This window comes from Squalius cephalus, assembly GCF_949319135.1.
Source record: "Squalius cephalus genome assembly, chromosome: 3".
Classification (NCBI taxonomy): Eukaryota; Metazoa; Chordata; class Actinopteri; order Cypriniformes; family Leuciscidae; genus Squalius; species Squalius cephalus.
The window spans coordinates 2,749,926-2,767,824 of NC_137124.1; the positions used below are offsets into that span (position 1 = coordinate 2,749,926).

The 17,899-nt window shown below is 34.5% G+C and overlaps 2 protein-coding genes across 3 annotated transcripts in view; both read right to left on the bottom strand.

Annotated features, from left to right (window-relative positions):
* apold1b (apolipoprotein L domain containing 1b) overlaps positions 1 to 644 on the bottom strand; it is a 17,232-nt gene extending 16,588 nt beyond the window's left edge. For both annotated transcript variants that reach the window (XM_079865927.1, XM_079865926.1), the window contains exon 1: positions 318 to 644. The gene's annotated coding sequence lies outside the window, so the exon portion shown is untranslated. The remainder of the gene's footprint in view (positions 1 to 317) is intronic.
* Positions 645 to 728: 84 nt separating this feature from the next.
* Positions 729 to 17,899, bottom strand: part of LOC307155324 (uncharacterized protein) — a 35,916-nt gene continuing 18,745 nt past the window's right edge. Inside the window, exons 16-36 of the mRNA XM_079865920.1 lie at positions 17,795 to 17,842; positions 16,147 to 16,203; positions 15,959 to 16,027; positions 11,853 to 11,903; positions 11,702 to 11,767; positions 11,573 to 11,611; positions 10,340 to 10,396; positions 10,178 to 10,264; positions 10,046 to 10,093; positions 9,898 to 9,963; positions 9,771 to 9,821; positions 8,978 to 9,022; positions 7,892 to 7,945; positions 7,717 to 7,815; positions 7,584 to 7,637; positions 7,427 to 7,501; positions 6,476 to 6,562; positions 6,289 to 6,328; positions 5,578 to 5,632; positions 3,661 to 3,994; positions 729 to 2,669 (exon numbers count right to left, since the gene is read on the bottom strand). Coding sequence (XP_079722046.1) covers positions 2,256 to 2,669; positions 3,661 to 3,994; positions 5,578 to 5,632; positions 6,289 to 6,328; positions 6,476 to 6,562; positions 7,427 to 7,501; positions 7,584 to 7,637; positions 7,717 to 7,815; positions 7,892 to 7,945; positions 8,978 to 9,022; positions 9,771 to 9,821; positions 9,898 to 9,963; positions 10,046 to 10,093; positions 10,178 to 10,264; positions 10,340 to 10,396; positions 11,573 to 11,611; positions 11,702 to 11,767; positions 11,853 to 11,903; positions 15,959 to 16,027; positions 16,147 to 16,203; positions 17,795 to 17,842 — 1,896 coding nt within the window. The 3' untranslated portion in view covers positions 729 to 2,255. The remainder of the gene's footprint in view (positions 2,670 to 3,660; positions 3,995 to 5,577; positions 5,633 to 6,288; positions 6,329 to 6,475; positions 6,563 to 7,426; positions 7,502 to 7,583; positions 7,638 to 7,716; positions 7,816 to 7,891; positions 7,946 to 8,977; positions 9,023 to 9,770; positions 9,822 to 9,897; positions 9,964 to 10,045; positions 10,094 to 10,177; positions 10,265 to 10,339; positions 10,397 to 11,572; positions 11,612 to 11,701; positions 11,768 to 11,852; positions 11,904 to 15,958; positions 16,028 to 16,146; positions 16,204 to 17,794; positions 17,843 to 17,899) is intronic.

Here is a 17,899-nt window from a genome sequence, read left to right on the forward strand (position 1 = left end):
CGCCAAGGCTTGGCTCATGAATATTAATGAGGTTGTAAGACTGTCTGTCTGATTGGGTAACCGGTGAAGAAACCTTCGCTTCAGGCGATAGAAGTAAACAAAGCGTGTTGGGTCTCGAACTTGTTTTGAAATGAAAGAATTTTCGGACGATACACGACAATGCGTTCAAAGACCAAGTCATAAACATAAAAGTTCGCCAGCTTGCAATGCTAATTATATGTTTCCTCTTTCAACTTCCCCATAAAGAATAGAAGTGTCATGACAAAAATAACCACACTCAACAAAACTCGCTTAACCGCAACCAAACAAACTCGTACCTTTACAATGATCGAGACAGTCTTCTCTTCCAAAAGAAAACAAAAGGACACAAAAAGCCGGAGTTTTCAATGTTCTAACACATTTAAAAGGGTCCGTTTATTCAAAGATGTTCAAAAAAAGCACGCAAAAATCTGACAGGTCTTCAATACGAAAAGTACTGAAAGCTTGAAACAAAAAAACAACTAAAAACAGTGTGTTCAAGTCCTGAGGGAAGAAGAAAGTCTTTCCCTGAAGTCCACCGTCTCTTCCTCGAAAAAGCACATGATCACGGGGCGTGTTTGTAGAAAAATAGTGATTTTCCACTCGAACTTGCAGAGCTCTTCGCTTTGATTTCACTGCTCAGAAAAGTTGCATGTAAAGTGTTAACTGTTGCATAACTGATAAAGTAATGCACACACATATTTGAAATCACCTTTATTTACATCATATCTTCATTGCTGTATTGTACAAAACCATGTGAAGACATGAAGGAACTTTAGTGCTGGTAATAATACCAGTTGTGCAAAACAAGAGCATATGACAGATTTACTTTAAAATGCACTGCATCCAAAGCATACAATCTCAATTACTGTACATAAAAACACATCTTGTCTGTGGGCTTCATTTTCACCGTAATGATTGTGAACAAAAACTGATTTTAAACACAAACTCTGGCCACAGCAGAACAGTTAAACATGAAAGATGATTATTGTGACTACATGCAGAAATACTACAGACAACATTTGTGTTTAGGTTATGTAGTCCAGCAAAGCATGATGGGAACTGTTGTTCAAATGGGAAAAATATCAGGCTTACTTTTTCTGGACTCTTAATCTAATATTTAATATTTGTTTAATATTAATAATTAATATTTGTGCATAGGATGCTCGTATGGAAGTTTATTTCCACCAATTTTTTTAAACAATTAAAAAGGTAATTGCAACTCACAATTCTGAGTTTGTATCGCACAACAAAAAACAGAATTGCGAGATGTAAAATTAGAATTCAAAGAAAAAAAGTCTGTATTGTGACAAATTCGGTATTACGAGATAAAAAATAAATTAAAAAGTAATTTTTATTCCATGGCAGAAAAAAAAAAAAAACAAAAAAAAAAAAACACAATTGCAAGATTTAAACTCAGAATTTCAAGAAAGTCGGAATTGCTTGTTTACAATTTTCATTTTTTTATCCCGTGGCGGAAACAAATTCCTGCATGCTTGTGCTCATTTGCATGCTGAATATATTTATTGTTTCCTCAAGAGACATTCTTTCCCAGGAGAAAAACTAATTTCAATCCCATGTAAGATTCGTTCACACTGAAAGCGATTTGCAGCCGCACTTCATTTATTTTTATTGAGAGTTGGTGATTTCCAGCTCCTTGAGGATAATTTAATTTTATGCAAATGAGCAGCGAAGCAAAGCAGCCAATGGGCCTTCAGATGTTCCCAGAGGCATCGAGCAGTTGAGCTTCACCTCCTTCATGTCTTGCAATTGCGAGATATAAACTTGCAATTCTAAGAAGAAAAGTTTGAAGTGTGAGATTTTTTTTTTTTTTAATTGTGAGATAAAGTCGCAATTACTTTTTTTTTTTTTATGACAGAAAAAAAAAAAAAAAAAAAAAAAAATTGCAAGATGTATACTGTATTGTAGTCTGTATTGTGACAAATTCGGAACTGTGAATTGTGAATAAAAAAAAAAAAAGTATTTTTTATTACGAGAAAGTGGGAATTTCTTGTTTATAACTTGCAATTTTGAGAAGAAAAGTCTGAATTGTGAGACAAACTCACAATTGTGAGAAAAAAATTAAATGCCCCAAAAAAAAAAAAAAAAACAGAATTGCGAGATGTAAACAAAAAGATGTAAAAAAAGTCGGAATTGCTTGTTTATGTTGGTGATTTCCAGCTCCTTGAGGAGAGTTTAATTTTATGCAAATGAGCAGCAAAGCAGCCAATGGGCCTTCAGATGTTCCCAGTGGCATCGAGCAGCAGCTCTCGGATGGAGTTGAGCTCCACTAAACCCTCCTGCAGTTGTTTAGCCAGGCTTCGCACTTCAGCCGTCACCTCCTTCTTACAACCTTTCTTCACCTCCTTCATGTCTTTAGTGAAGTACTTGTCTATTCCTGAATGCAGACTCGCTAGCTTGGCCAGAGTAGTGTTAGTTATCTCTTCCGCTCGCTCGACCGGGTCAGTGACGAGGCTGATGGTTTGCAGTGCCCGACGCACTTCCCAGTCGCCGGTGTAGTAGTTGTTGCGTCGCAGCAGCGGTTGAGCGCGCAGTCGACCGAGACCTTCAATGATGAACCGTAAAGAGCGCTGCATTTCCACCAGCTGCGCCTCGTAGTCCTGAACGATTACCTCGATCTTCTTACGGTCCTGCGTGAGGATGGAGCAAAAACAACATTAGACCGTTTTATCAAGTCGTTTAGTAGAATTGTACAAACGTCCATTTTCAGTCCGTGCTTCACGTGTCTTTCTGCTGTAAAATCTGCACTAATTTTATCATGTAAAACATGCTAGAAATCAAGAAAACGTGCTAGCAATGTGCTAAATCATGCTAGCAGCATGCTAAACATGCTAGCAATAAATGCTAGAAACATGTTCAAATTGTTAAATCATGCATGCAAAATGTTTTAAACATGCTAGCAATGAATTAATTAATGCTAGCATTGTGTTAAATCATGCAAGCAAACTGTTTAAACAGGCTAGTAATGTGTTAAATCATGCAAGAAATATGCTAGAACATGTCAGAATGTGCTAAATCATTATAGGAACATGTGAAATCATACTAGTAATGTGCTAATTCAAACAGGAAACATGTCTGCAAAGTCATAAATCATGTTAAACATGCTAGCAATGTGCTAATTCAAGCTAAAAATGTTAGCGTTGTGTTAAATCATGCTAGCAAAAAGTTTAAACATGCTAGCAGTATACTAAAACATGTCAGCAATGTGCTAATTCAAGCTAGAAACATGCCTGAAAAATGCTAAATCATGCTAGCAAAATGCTAAAACATGTCAGCCAATCTGATAAATCACGCTAAAACATGTTAGCAACTTGATAAAACATGTTATCAATGTGCTAGAGAATGTTAATAACATTCTACTGACAAGTAAAATCTGCAAACTTCAAGCTTTTCAAAGTTATTTCAAACTTTCAGACAAAGGCAAGAAATAAACATCCAACATCAAGCAAACATCCAAGTTAGCCATCAAACTTTACTCATCTAGTACATGTTAGCGAGGCTTGATCTAAAGATCAGCAAAGTCAATTTATTAAAGAGTCGATATAAATAGTTCAAAATGACAGAAAAGGTGTTTGTTTGTAATCATGTAACACCTGAATATGTTACTGAGCGTGAACGTACATGCATGTTGTTGATATTGTCTGAAATGGAGGCTGACGCCGCCGTGATGCCGCCCGCCGTAGCGACGCCCAGTCCGATGGCCGAGATGATGATGGAAGCGCCGAGCGTGACCGGAGCCAGTGCCAGTCCCGCGATGGCCGCGGCTCCACCGACGGCCGTGGTCGTTCCCCCCGTGATGCTGGCGATCTTAGTGCGATGGTGGAAGTTGCTGAGGTCGTCGGCGATGCCGTATAAGATCAGCACGTGCTGGTAGAGAAGCTCGGCTCGCTCCATGAAGAGCTTCAGGTACACGCGCAGACCGCGATGGACCTTATCGGCCACCGCTTTAAACGATCTGACAGGAGAGAAAGAGGACAGAATATGTGTGACACTTAAAAGAGACAAAAACAAAGACAAACGGCACGACTTTTATCAATGACGAGTTGATTGATTGATTGATTGAACACTGCAAAAAGTCTGTTTTCCAGCTAAATATCTAAATGTTCTTAAATGAAGAAGAATAAACTCCACAGTGGGGTCAGAGACATAAATACATTTTCATTTGATTTTTTTTTTGTACCCCATTGGGAGATACACTATAGTGCCAAAAGTTGTGAAACGTCTGTCTTGACATGCACATGAACTTTGATAACATTCCTGATCCGTAGGGTTTAAAGGGATGGTTCGGAGTAAAATCAACCTAGGGTCCTTTGCACCATGACCTCGAGCCAAACACCCCCCAGAAGCCTTTTTTCCCCTTGGTCGAACATTATTAAAGTTAGAGCTTATTTAGAGATATCAGCCGGATGTCTTAGTGCAGGCGCTAACGGATCCTGTGATATATCTCGTAAATTACCCCACTAATAATGCCCAGAATGGCACCAAACTTGGCAGAAAGCGATGCGTAAGGATGTAGTGTAACAACGCCCAGTTCCAGGAATCCAGTCATATTTTGTTGGTGGTTCCACTTTGCAACAATTATTAGTTAACACTAAGTTGTCAACACTTCGGAAAAAATAATAATTCATCGTTACACTTCATCCTTATGCATCGCTTTCTGCCAGGACTTTTACAGGCTTTTCCCAAATCACGGAAGTGACGTCGGTGTCCGGATTAGCGGTAGCATTAGCCGTCAGGCAAGTGTTATTTAAATAAACTCCTGATGTACTTACAAACTTTCCAATGCCTCGTTTTATGAGTACAGAACCTATTTGTACTACTGTAGGAGATTGGCTCCATTCTGGGCATTATTAGTGGGGTAATTTACCAGATACACCTTGGATCCGTTAGCGCCTGCACCAAGCCATCCGGCTGATATCTCTAAATAAACTCTAACTTTAATAATGTTCAACCAAGGGAAAAAAATGGAGTTGTTCTTTGCAGATTTAACAGCTTCAACTCTTCTGGGAAGGTTTCCACAAGGTTCAGGAGTGTGTTTATGGGAGTTTTGACCATAGAAGCACATTAGTGAGGTCCGGCACTGATGTTGGACGAGAAGCTCTCAGTCTCGGCTCTAACTCATCCCAAAGCTGTTCTCTCGGGTTGAGGTCAGGACTCCAGTCCAGTTCCTCCACCCTAAACTCCTCATCCATGTGTTTATGGTCCTGCTTTAGGCACTGGAGCGCAGTCATGCTGGAACAGGAACATCCCCAAACTGTTCCCACAAAGTTGGGAGCATGAAATTGTCCAAAATGTCTTGGTATGCTGAAGTATTAAGAGTTCCTTTCACTGGAACTAAGGGGCCAAGCCCTGAGAAACAACCCCACACCATCCCCCCCCCCCCCCCCCCCCTCCCTCCCCTCCACCAAACTCTACACCTGGCACAATGCAGTCAGGCAAGTCCCGCAAGTACAATGAAGCTTTCTACACACTGTTCTTGAGCTAATCTGAAGACCACACGAAGTTTGTCATCTTATCTTATGACATTGTGAATCTTACATGGTCTCTTCCTCTTTAGAGCTGATCCTCTCGTTCGAAGGTAGTTCATCCCAAACTGAAAAACACAGAGATTGAATGTGAAATGATTTCGATCTGGGGCCGGTTTCACAAAGCTATTTTAGAGCGGTCTATAGTGTTAGACAAGTCTAAAATTTGCTCATAGACTAGTCTAATGCAAGTTAGACTGTTTCACAAAAATAAAGACTGACTTAATTTAGACCAAAAGAATTAGACACCTCTTACCCCCAGGCTAACTTAGGTCTAAGACTCTGTTACCTTGGCAACCAGCAGTAACAATCAGTTACATTACAAACAGTCAAAAGAAAAGGGAAAATGGCTCATAATTTAAACATTTCTTCTTGTTACTACATTCTCCGCTAAATTTCCCAAGTAAAATATCCTTGTAACTGTTATACTCCTCCAACAAACACATATTCTCCGCTGGGGTAAACTGCACTGAGCGGTTGAATGCGCTTACTCGATCCGCCATGATTTTTTTTGTTTTGAAAAGTGTCTTATTTTACCCAGAATGCATTGCAGTGTAGTCCTACTTAAGATAGTCAGAGTCTTCAGTGCTTTGTGCAACAGTCTGATTTAGATGTCTATCTGAAGTCTGACTATCTACTATATCTAAGCCATAGTCAAAGTCTATCTTTGTGAAACCGGCCCCTGATGAGCGGCGGGTGAATTAGTGAATTAATCTCGACTCACACTCGACTGTATTCCACCACTCCATCAGACTGTCGGTGTCCTGCCAATCAAACACACGTTTAAGAATCACAAACACACAGACTTCAGAATCACATCAAGAGAAAGTGACAGATACACAAATACTGCACTAAATATGCTAAAACATGCTAGCAATGTACTAATTTATGCTACTAGCATGATCACTGACCCCTTCATCCTCCTCTTCCTCACGCTTCTGCTCTTCCTCTTGATCTATATGTCGTTTGATGTCCATCTGAGCCGACATCCACTCAGCCTTACAGAGAGAGATGTGATGGATAAATGAGACGAAAATACCAGAGACAGAGATATGACGAATATAATCACACAGAAATATGTATCGTCCGCATTCCGCGAAAACGGAAATCAGAATTGCCGAATCCAGTCATAAAATAGAATTTAACGTTACCCGGATCACGGAATTTGTCAAATATTGATGAATAAATAAAAAGCAGATCAGTAAACTTAAATCGCACTGACACAGAAAAACTATCATCATAACGTAAACACGGAAAGGTCTTCATGGCAAACCCGTCAAAATAAAAGTTCGGTTCAACTTGCAGAAATTGTGACAGAAATATATTAATGTTGTATAGTACAATTAAATAAAATAAATTATAAATTATTATTAAAGCTTTTTTTTTTTAATGAAATAATTAAACGTTTTAATTTTGACAGTAAAGCTGTTGTGTTAAATTAAACAAAAAAAAGTTTGTTTAATTTCATATGATTAAAAGGTCAATTAAATTAATGTTTTATACCTTTTTGTTTTATATATAAATTGTTGTTTTTATGAATTAAATTAATTAGACATGCTTTTTTATTATTAAAATGTAATTAAACCATTTAAATGCACAGCTTAAGCTTAAAACAGAAAACCCAGAATTTGGTGAAAAATAAAAATGGAATTTGAGATAAAAAAATTAAATGTATTTCATAGGGCCTTTGAAATATAAGGTATAAGTTTAATGATTTCAATTAATTAGACATGCTTTTTGATTACTAAAATGTAATATACCACTAAATTGGAGTCAAAAAAAAAAAAAAAAAAAAAAAAAGGAATCCAGAAAAATAAAAAATAAAACAAACGGGACCCTTCTACTATATTGTTGCTCAATACCTTAGCAGCGTCAGACAGGTAATAATTTCCAGACGTGGCACCAGGAGATTCCAGAAAGTCTTCGGGAAAAGCATCCTGAAAAAGGCAGGATTTATACCAGATGAAGTGGTAGTGAAGGAGTTTATCGTACAGTATATAGAGATGAAGGCACTCTAACCTTTGACCCTCTGCGATGCGTGTCAGTTTCTTTAGGTTTCTGTGGTTTATTGTCCTGTGTGAGAGGGACCGTCAGCGCTAAACTCGTTTGCGTGAACAACATAAAAGCATGAGAGTGAAAAGATAACAGATACCGGTGTGTATTCCTCCCATCCGAAGTCCTCTTCCGGCTCCAGGTCTCCGGCCCTGAACAAATCTGCACCCTTTTGAGGGACCTCGTCCTCCTCCACGGCCTACAGATGTCACACGTCAGCGCTTTCAGGACAATACTAACATTTACATAGTGAGATGAGGAGAAAGAAGAGGCACCTTTGAGTCTCGGCGAGACAGCGGCGGCACTTTAAGAAGAGGAGGCTTCATCATCTGCAGAAAGAGCGGGACATTTAACCAGGACAACCATCAAAACTTATCAACAGCATATGTGGCATATTTTTGATTACAGCATAAAATTATTTTGACTTGTCACTCATGAATATATAAATACAAGTAAAAATTTTGAATATAATTATAAACAAAAACATATATAAATATAAATAAGTAAGCATATGAATAAATATAAATATTATGTACAAATAATATTTGTATTTATATTTATACATATAATACAAAATATAATTATAATATAAATATAAATATATACATATTATATAAATATATATTTTTTTTTTAATTAACAAGATGGACTAAAATGTTAACTAATTTAAAAAATGAATAAATTAATGTAAAAACTGAATATAATTATGAACATAAATAAAAACATGAATACACATATGAATAATAAGATAAATACACTGAGAAAAAGTTGTTGCCTTAAATTTGTAAGTAATTAAGTCATTTAAACTTAAATTACATTAAACTGACTTAAAACTTTTTTTTTTTTTTAAATAAAAACTATGGATTTAAAATAGTTGAAAAGTGCTTAATTTTGATGAGTTAAAATAAATTAAATTAATAAATTATTGTTGTCATAACTTTTTTTACACTGTGTATATATATATATATATATATATATATATATATATATATATATATATATATATATATATATATATATATATATATATATATATATATATTATTATACAAATATAATTTGTAATTATATTTATTTACTTGTATTTACTTGTGTTTTATATAGTTACCACTCTAGTACTACTAGTTTGAGACTTGAATAACCCGACATCTTTCATTGATATCAAAGAGCTCATTCATACAGAAAAGTAAAACTAGTTTTCTGCGGTAAGAATGCTAACCACAAGTGAAACCACGTCTAAATCATCAGATCAGATCAGATCAGAGAATCTGAACTGGAGCAAGAACATTCCTTTGAAATAAGATCAAGTGGAAATTTGAGAAATATGTGAAACATGCGGAAGTGAACAGACGAGCTCTCACCTCCTCGTGATCTTTAGTCGGCCTGATCTCAGGGTCTTCAATGCTCTAGAAAACACGAATGACAGTGTGTGGAAGTCAGCTGCCCATTTAAATGCTATTTATTGCTTTTGTAGATCATTAAATATTCCCAAAATGGTCAGAACTGATTTTTAAATACACCAAAAACTATGCAAACTGAAGCCATGGTTATTATTGTCAACTAAAACCATAAGACACATTTTATAAGTTGAAATAAAATTAACGTTGACTAAAAAGGAAATACTAGTTGAAATAAAATGTTTTTATATACTTTCTATGAGTTTAACTTGGTGTTAAAATAACTAAAACTAAAACTGAAAAAAAAAAAACTGTAGAGCTTTATAGTATTTTAAAAACTGTATAAAACTATATGTATGTTTAATATATTATATAAAAAACGAATACAAATAACAAATGAAAGATATAAAAATAAAAACGAATTTAAAATAATAATAAAAACTAGAATAATGTTAATGATATAGCATGTATATGTTAAATAAAATAAATGCTAATTAAAATATATAAAAATATATTTATTTTATAAAAAAAAGGCAACATTTCGTTTAATTTACAAAAAGTACATTATATATTATATATTATAATTCAAAAAACAAAACAGAAACAGACAAAACTAACAAACTTACTAAAACTTTAACTAAAATGAAAATGGGAAATATAAAAATAATATGTAATAAAACATTTGATTTTATTGAACTAGTTTCTCGTTTAACGAAGTTTAACTGGAAGTGCTGGAATAACAAGTTTGCTGATTTACCTTTGACTGTCTGCGGGGTAAACGGGGGACTTTAAACTTCGGCGGTTTCTTCTGTACAAACAGATCAAAAATGAATAAAAGCAACTGAAAGCTTGACCGAGATCATGAGAGCGTGGTTTAAACGTACGGGTCGACAGTCTGGCGTCTCCTGGTGTTTGTCACTGAAGTCTGACGTCGTGAAGAGATCGGATGCCTGAAAAGATCAAACTAAACCAGTGATGCTTCTGAATCAGTTCTGGTTTAAAAATGAGTTTTGCTTCCTATCAATGCCCTACCTTTGAATCCCATGAAGACGGACTCGTAAACCCATTGGAATATGAACTCTGGAAGAAAAAAACCCAGTTCATATGAGCAATAATAACCTCACTAGAAGTGACCAGAAACAGAGTATTGAACCTAGTTTGAACCTTAAAATGGTTTGGTGAATAACTTCTCAGAGACGTGTCTTCAGTGTAAACGCTCATTCCCTTCAGCTCATCCGTCCCGTCGGGATCCTAAAATCACAGTGTTAATAATCCCACACACACACATCTGAGCTTTCCACAAACATCCGTACGATTCGGACAAACCTTGAGATGTGGATGAGGAGTGAAACCACAAGCTCCCTTCAGTTCATCCTCGTTCTCCTGCAACACACCGTTATACATCAGTTCAGTATCTTCTGCAGTGTAATACAGTGCAAACACTGATCTTAAAGTCCCCCTCTGGTGAAAATCCAGCTTTTAATGTTGTTTATGTGTCTATGTGGTGTTTTTAATGTGCTTTAAGACAAAGCATGTGTAAGTTCATAAGTCAACAGCATTGCTGAGTATTTCCTCCTTAAAACTGCAGTGAACCAAAGACAGTCTCAAAAACACACTTTGAAATCGCTGGTGTTTCTGACGTCACAAACTACCTTGTAACCAATCAGATCAACGTGTGATCGTCAACCAGTGGATCTCTGAGCTGAGTGAGTGAGTGGAGGTGGGGCTCATTTGCATATTCATAGAACCGCGCATACTAAATGAGGCAAGGGTGTCGAGTTACAGTCAAGATATTTTAAGGCATGAAGACATTTTTTCGTCGTTCGTCTGTAATTCACGAATTAAAAATAAATAAATGAATGTAATAAAAAAATAAAGTAGTTAATAAAAACGTTTTTTACTAGTAAGAATTGTATTTCTGATATGTGAAATTGGAATTTCAACTAGTAAGAAATTAATTCTTGATATCAACAATTGATTTTGAATGGCAGCCTATGGTGACATTTCACTAGTGAAAATACAATTACAGATATCAAGAATTATAGTTTTTACTAGTTGAAATTCAATTGTTGATATCAATAATTATTGTTACAAGTGGAAATGTAATTCCTGATATAAAAAAAATGCCATTGTTTCTAGTAGAAATCTAATTCCTGATATCAATAATTATCATTTTAACTAGTGAAAACTGATTTTTTGATATCAAGAATGAATATCCTGGAAATGAATAAAAGTTCAAACGGCTTGCCATAGTGAAAGGGCCTTTATGTTTGCACAGATGAAACCTGCTGAATTCAGCATCGGCGTGACGAGATGCTTTAAAGAACGAACTGCACTGTTTATCGTTGTATAATGCATTACATTTATTAATATTGCATTAAAATACAGTATATACTGCACAGTGTCCAGTAAGTTCACTCTCAAAAATGCTGGGTCGTTTCAACCCACGTTTGACCCAACCGTTGGGTTAAAAAAGTATTAAAAATGTTAACCCAACCAAACGTGGGTTGAAACGACCCAGCATATTTTAGAGTGAACAGAATTGTCTTCTGAAAATACCTTGAAATGTGGCGTTCCCTCCGTCGGCTCATTATCAGCCTTGACAACCCAATGACAAACACAAAACTCTCATTAAAAACACATAATATAATCTAATGTAATATAAGCCATCAAAGAAAACAGACTTACCCTGGATAGACCGATGACAAACCCTCTTTGAGGAACAAACTTGACTTTGACCTTCTTTTTGTGTTTCTGATAAAAAAAAAAAAAGAATAACAGTGACTAAAATAATGAAAATGAAAGACGAACAGAAAGACGACGGATCTTTCTCTTCTACCTGTCCATCATCGATCCCCCCCGTGTTTCTCTCGTCATCAACCTCTGGAATCTACAACAGGAAATCATGTGTAACTCAAAGTCTATCAAGCCACCCTGAACACCCTAGCAATCGCATAGCAACACCTTAGCAACCACCCAGAAAGCCCTAGCAACCCACTAGCTTATATCTGAGAGGATGAATGGCCTAAAAACCTTCACACTTTTGAGCTTTACAAACTGCTTTAAAGTTAAAACTACTTAGCTTTTCAAACTCACTCAAACTTCCTGACTGTGCGTTCTCAAGTTAACAAAGTTTGCATTGCCAAGATATCAGTGTTCTAACAAAATAATAAAAACATAGAAATGTATAAAACTATCTCAACATATTTGAAAAAAAGACAAAAGAACAAAATTAATAAAACTTTAAATGAAATTTAAATGTTTTTTTTTTTTTAAGTATATTATTAAAACTGTATTAGTATCTATTTTCAAAGACACTGAATTAACACTGACATCTGCTGGTCACAGACATGTACAGACAATGACAATATATTAAAGAAACACTGCTTTGGAAATATATATATATATATATATATATATATATATATATATATATATATATATATATATATATATATATATATATATATATATATATATATATATATATATATATATATATTTCATTTAAACACTTTTTTTTCTATATATATTATTTTTGTGCTATTTTATATTTTTTGTTATTTATGTTATTTTGTATTTTATATTGTATTTTTTTATTTTATTTTGTTATTTTATTTTAACTTTTAAAATTAACATAACTTTTATATTATTTTATTTTATATATTTATTTCATTTTTTTATTTGTTGTTTGATATTTCTATATCTCATTTTACATTTTTATTTTATTTTACATTATTTCTATTTTTTAAATATAACATTTTTTATGTTATTTTATTTTTTATATTTTATTATATATATATATATATATATATATATATATATATATATATATATATATATATATATATATATATATATATATATATATATATATATATATATATATATATATATATATATATATACATACATACATACAGTACAGGTCAAAAGTTTGGAAACTATTTTTTATGTTTTTGAAAGAAGTTTCTTCTGCTCATCAAGCCTGCATTTATTTGATAAAAAATACAGAAAAAAAATGTAATATTGTGATATAATATTACAATTTAAAATAATTGGTTTTCAATTTATTCTACTTTAAATTATCATTTATTTCTGTGATGCAAAGCTGAATTTTCAGTATCATTACTCCAGTCTATCACATGATCCTTTAGAAATCATTCTAATATTCTGATTCATTATCAAAGTTGGAAACAGTTCTGCTGCTTAATATTTTTTCATAACCTGTGATACTTTTTTAGGATACTTGATGAATAAAAAGTAAAGAAAAAAAATAAAAGAAGCAAATGTTTTAAAAATATAAATCTTTTGTAACAACAATATACACTACTGGTCAGTAATTTGGGGTCAGTAATTTTTTTTCTTTCTTTTTTTGAAATAAATCAATACTTTTATTCAGCAAGGATGTGTTAAATTGATAAAAAGTGAAAGTAAAGAAGATTTATATTATTAGAAAATATTTTTTTTATTTTGAATAAATGAAGTTCTTTTTAACCTTTTATTCATCAAATATATTAGGCAGCAGAACTATTTCCAACACTCATAATAAATCAGAACATTAGAGTGATTTCTAAAGGATCATGTGATAGACTGGATGTCACATGTGACACTGAAGACTGGAGTAATGATGCTGAAAATTCAGCTTTGCATCACAGGAATAAATTATTTTTTTAAAGTATATTCAAATAGAAAACTATTATTTTAAGTTGTAATAATATTTCACAATATTACTTTTTTTTTTTTTTTTCTGTATTTTTTATCAAATAAATGCAGCTTTGATAAGCATTAGAGACTTCTTTCAAAAGTATAAAAAAACGTAATTTTTCCAAACTTTTGACCTGTACTATATATATATATATAAATATATACAGTCGTGGTCAAAATTGATGGCACCCCTGATAAATATGATAAAAAATGGCTGTAAAAAATAAATCTGCATTGTTTATCCTTTTGATCTTTCATTCAAAAAATTCACAAAAATCTAACCTTTCATTGAAGTAAAATAATTGAAAGTGTGTGTGGGGGGGGGGGGGGGTATAATCACATTATAAAATAAATGTTTTTCTCCAAAACACATGGCCATAATTGTTGGCACCCTGTTATTAAATACTTTTTGCAACCTCCTTTTGCCAAGATAACAGATCTGAGTCTTCTATAATGCCTGATGAGTTTGGAGAATAACTGACAAGAGATCAGAGACCATTCCTCCATACAGGATCTCTCCAGATCCTTCAGATTCACAAGTTCATGTTGGTGCTTCTCCTCTTCAGTTCAGCCCATTCATTTTCTATAGTGTTCAGTTTAGGGGACTGGGACGGTCATGGCAGAAGCTTCATTTTGTGCTCAGTTACCCATTTTTGTGTTGATTTTGATGTTTGTTTTTGACCGTTGTCCTGAAGGAAGATCCAACCACGGCCCATTATAAGATTTCTAGCAGAGGCCGTCAGGTTTTGATTTTTTATCTGTTTGTATTTGCTAGAATCCATAATACCATGTATCTGAACCAGATGTCCAGGACCTCCAGCAAATAAATAGGCCCACAACATATAAGATCCAGCAGTGTATTTAACCGTAGGCATGGGGTACTCTTCATCCCTGTTTGCACCAAACACATCTGCTGGGTTTGCTGCCAAAAAGCCCTTTTTTTTTCATCTTATCTGACCATAGAATCCGGTCCTTCTTGAAGATCCAGTCGTGTCTGACAAATGAATATGCTGGAGTTTGTTTTTGGATGAGCGAGGAGTTTTTTTTTTAAACCCTCCCAAACAACATGTGGGGATGTAGGGGTTGTTTGATCATTTTTTTTAGGCTTTCTGACCCCCAAGACTCAACTAATCTCTGCAATTCTCCATCTGTGGTCCTTGGAGAGTCTTTGGCCACTCAAACTTTCATCCTCGCCGTGCATTAAGACAATATAGACACACGTCCTCTTCCTGGCAGATTCGTAACATCTTTAGTTGATTATGACTTCTTAATTATTGCCCTGATGATGGAAATGGGGATTTTCAATTCTTTAGATATTTTCTTACAGCCACTTTCTATTTTGTGAAGCTCAACAATCTTTTGCTGCACATCAGAACTATATTCTTTGGTTTTACTCATTGTGATGGATGATTAAGGGGATTTGGCCTTTGTGTTTCCTCATATTTAAACTCCTGTGAAACAAGAAGTCATAGCTGGACAATTTCATGTTCCTAGTCACCCTGGTGTGCTAAAAAAGGTAAATATTAATGGGAATATACTTCAGAGATATTTTTCTCATAAAAAATTCTAGGGGTGCCAACAATTATGGCCAGCGTGTTTTGGAGAAAAACATTTATTTTATAATGTGATTTCCCCCCCCCCCCACCTTCAATTCTTTTACTTCAATGAAAGTTTAGATTTTTGTGAATTTTTTGAATGAAAGATCAAAAGGATAAACAATGCAGATTTATTTTTTACAGCCATTTTTTATCATATTTATCAGGGGTGCCATCAATTTTGACCACGACTGTATATATATATATATATATATATATATATATATATATATATATATATATATATATATATATATATATATATATATAATATATATATAAAACAAAATAAAATAAATAATAAAAATAAAACAACATAATTTTTTATATTTTAAAAATAGAAATAATAAAAAAATATATAATAAGATATAAAAACATCTAACAACAAATTAAAAAAAAATATATATATACATTTTTTTTTTTCTTAAATATCCCACAAATGTCAGAGTGCTTGTGTGCTTTCTTTGATATATTTGGAATGAATGTTTTGATTTCTCCCTCATCTCGGCCTGATAAATACTACCATCATCAGACACTCTCTTGTGTATTAATAACGTCCAGACTGAGGTTTAGTCTCAGTATAAAGTCCAACACTGTCGTTCACTGAAACAGAAAACATCAACATCAATGGAAATGGATTTACCGGGTGCTTGTCATGGAGTGAAGCGCCGAGATCCAAGTCTCCTTCCAAAAAGGGATCTTTGGAAAAGGACTGCGAACAGAACACATGCCTTTTTAAATAGTAAGATATTGTAAGACTTGAATTCACAGAGGCTCACGGTCCAGATCCTGATCCCTGTCTTCACCTCTGCAAAAGACCAGTGAGAATACCTTTGAGTCCATCGCTGGAGGACCGTGTGGAGACTTCAGATCAGCTGCAGAAGTGTCCTTCAGAAATCAGCAAAGATGAGAGTTATGTAGATTAAACAGAACTGAACTCCAGAAACGCCTCCATTGTAGTCTTGAGTCTCTTCCGAACAATATTCCTCGTTATAATTATTCATATGCAGAATAAAGGGGCGGGGCCTGGTAGAGTTAGTTAGTAGTGTGTTAAACTGGCGGTTATGGTAAGGGGCGGGACATTTCCCAAACACATTCGAAGCGCTCGACCAATCACAACACACCGATCCAGCCGACCAATCAGAGCACAGTGTGCTTTTCAGAAGGAGGGGCTTCATAGAGACAGGAATTGAACATTATTAAAGTGTCCAAATATTCTGTTTAATTTAAGTCTCGAATGTCTAAATAATAGTTTTCCCTTTTATTTGTATTTGGAAAAAAAGCAATGCAATAATATTTACTTAGTAAGATAATACATTGGGCCCTATTTTAACGGTCTGAAACGCAAGTATCAAGCGCGAAACGCAAGTAACTTTGTGGGTGGATCTCGGGCGCTGTTGCTATTATACCGGCGGGATAAATGACTCTTGCGCCCGATGCAAATCTAAAAGGGGTTGGTCTGAAGTCGCTTCATTACTCATAGGTGTGGTTTGGGCGTAACGTGAAATAAACCAATCAGAGCATCATCTCACATTCCCTTTAAGAGCAGGCGCGCTTGTTCCATGGCGGATTGCTATTATAACGGCGGGTTTGCCAGGAGCGGTTCACAGCCGAGGAGACCGACGTTCTCGTCAGGGCCGTAAAAACACAGAGAAGTGACATTGGGGATGGAGAAACACACCCAGATTAGCTTCGGTTAAACAGGCGTATAATAATTTGGGTAAATGTGTAAGCTAGATTTATGCCTATTTTTTCACATCTTCATGGACACAACAATGATTTCCCTCGTGTGGTAATATTTTTCCTTGTAATAATGTATGATTTTCTAAAAATGAGAACTGCTGCATCTGTGTGAAGATGAGATAAGCAAAGTGCACATGCTACATTGATTATGGCCAAGCATGCGCCCTTAAAATAGCATCTGAATAACATGCGCACCGCGCCGCTGACTTTAGACGAGGTTTCTCCTGGTCAGTGGAGGAATTGTTTTCTGAAACTGCAAAATAGCACCAGGGAACGTTTGCGCCGGATCACGCCTCCTCTTTTCCCTGAACCGCCCCCGGGAGCGCAAGTTCATTCCCTAATTTACCAGCGTGCGTCTGTGGAGGGAAAGGTCCGCTGTGCGCGGGTGCAAAATAAGAAATGATACATGCGTCGGTGTACAAAGTCAATTGCGCTGGGTGCAAGAGAGGGCCCTATATCTGCATATTCTTAATAAATAATATAATTTATAATAATTTTAAAATAAAATAATTTATATAATTTAAATACTAATTTATTAATTATTTTATTAAATACTTTTATTTTTTTAATGGATACATTTGTAATTGATTTATTAAAACATAAATTATATATAAAGTATTATATTGTTCTAAACAGATAATTTGCTGTTTGGTTTATGGCTTTAAAATCCAGGCTTTAAATCTAAAGTACCAGCTATATTTCATACATATATACATATATATTATATTTATCATACCTTTGATGGTCGATGTGGCACAGGAGGCTTGAATTTCTGTGTTTGCTTCTGTAAAATAAAATAAGAAATAAATATAATAAAGATACGGTGGACATTGAGGTGAAA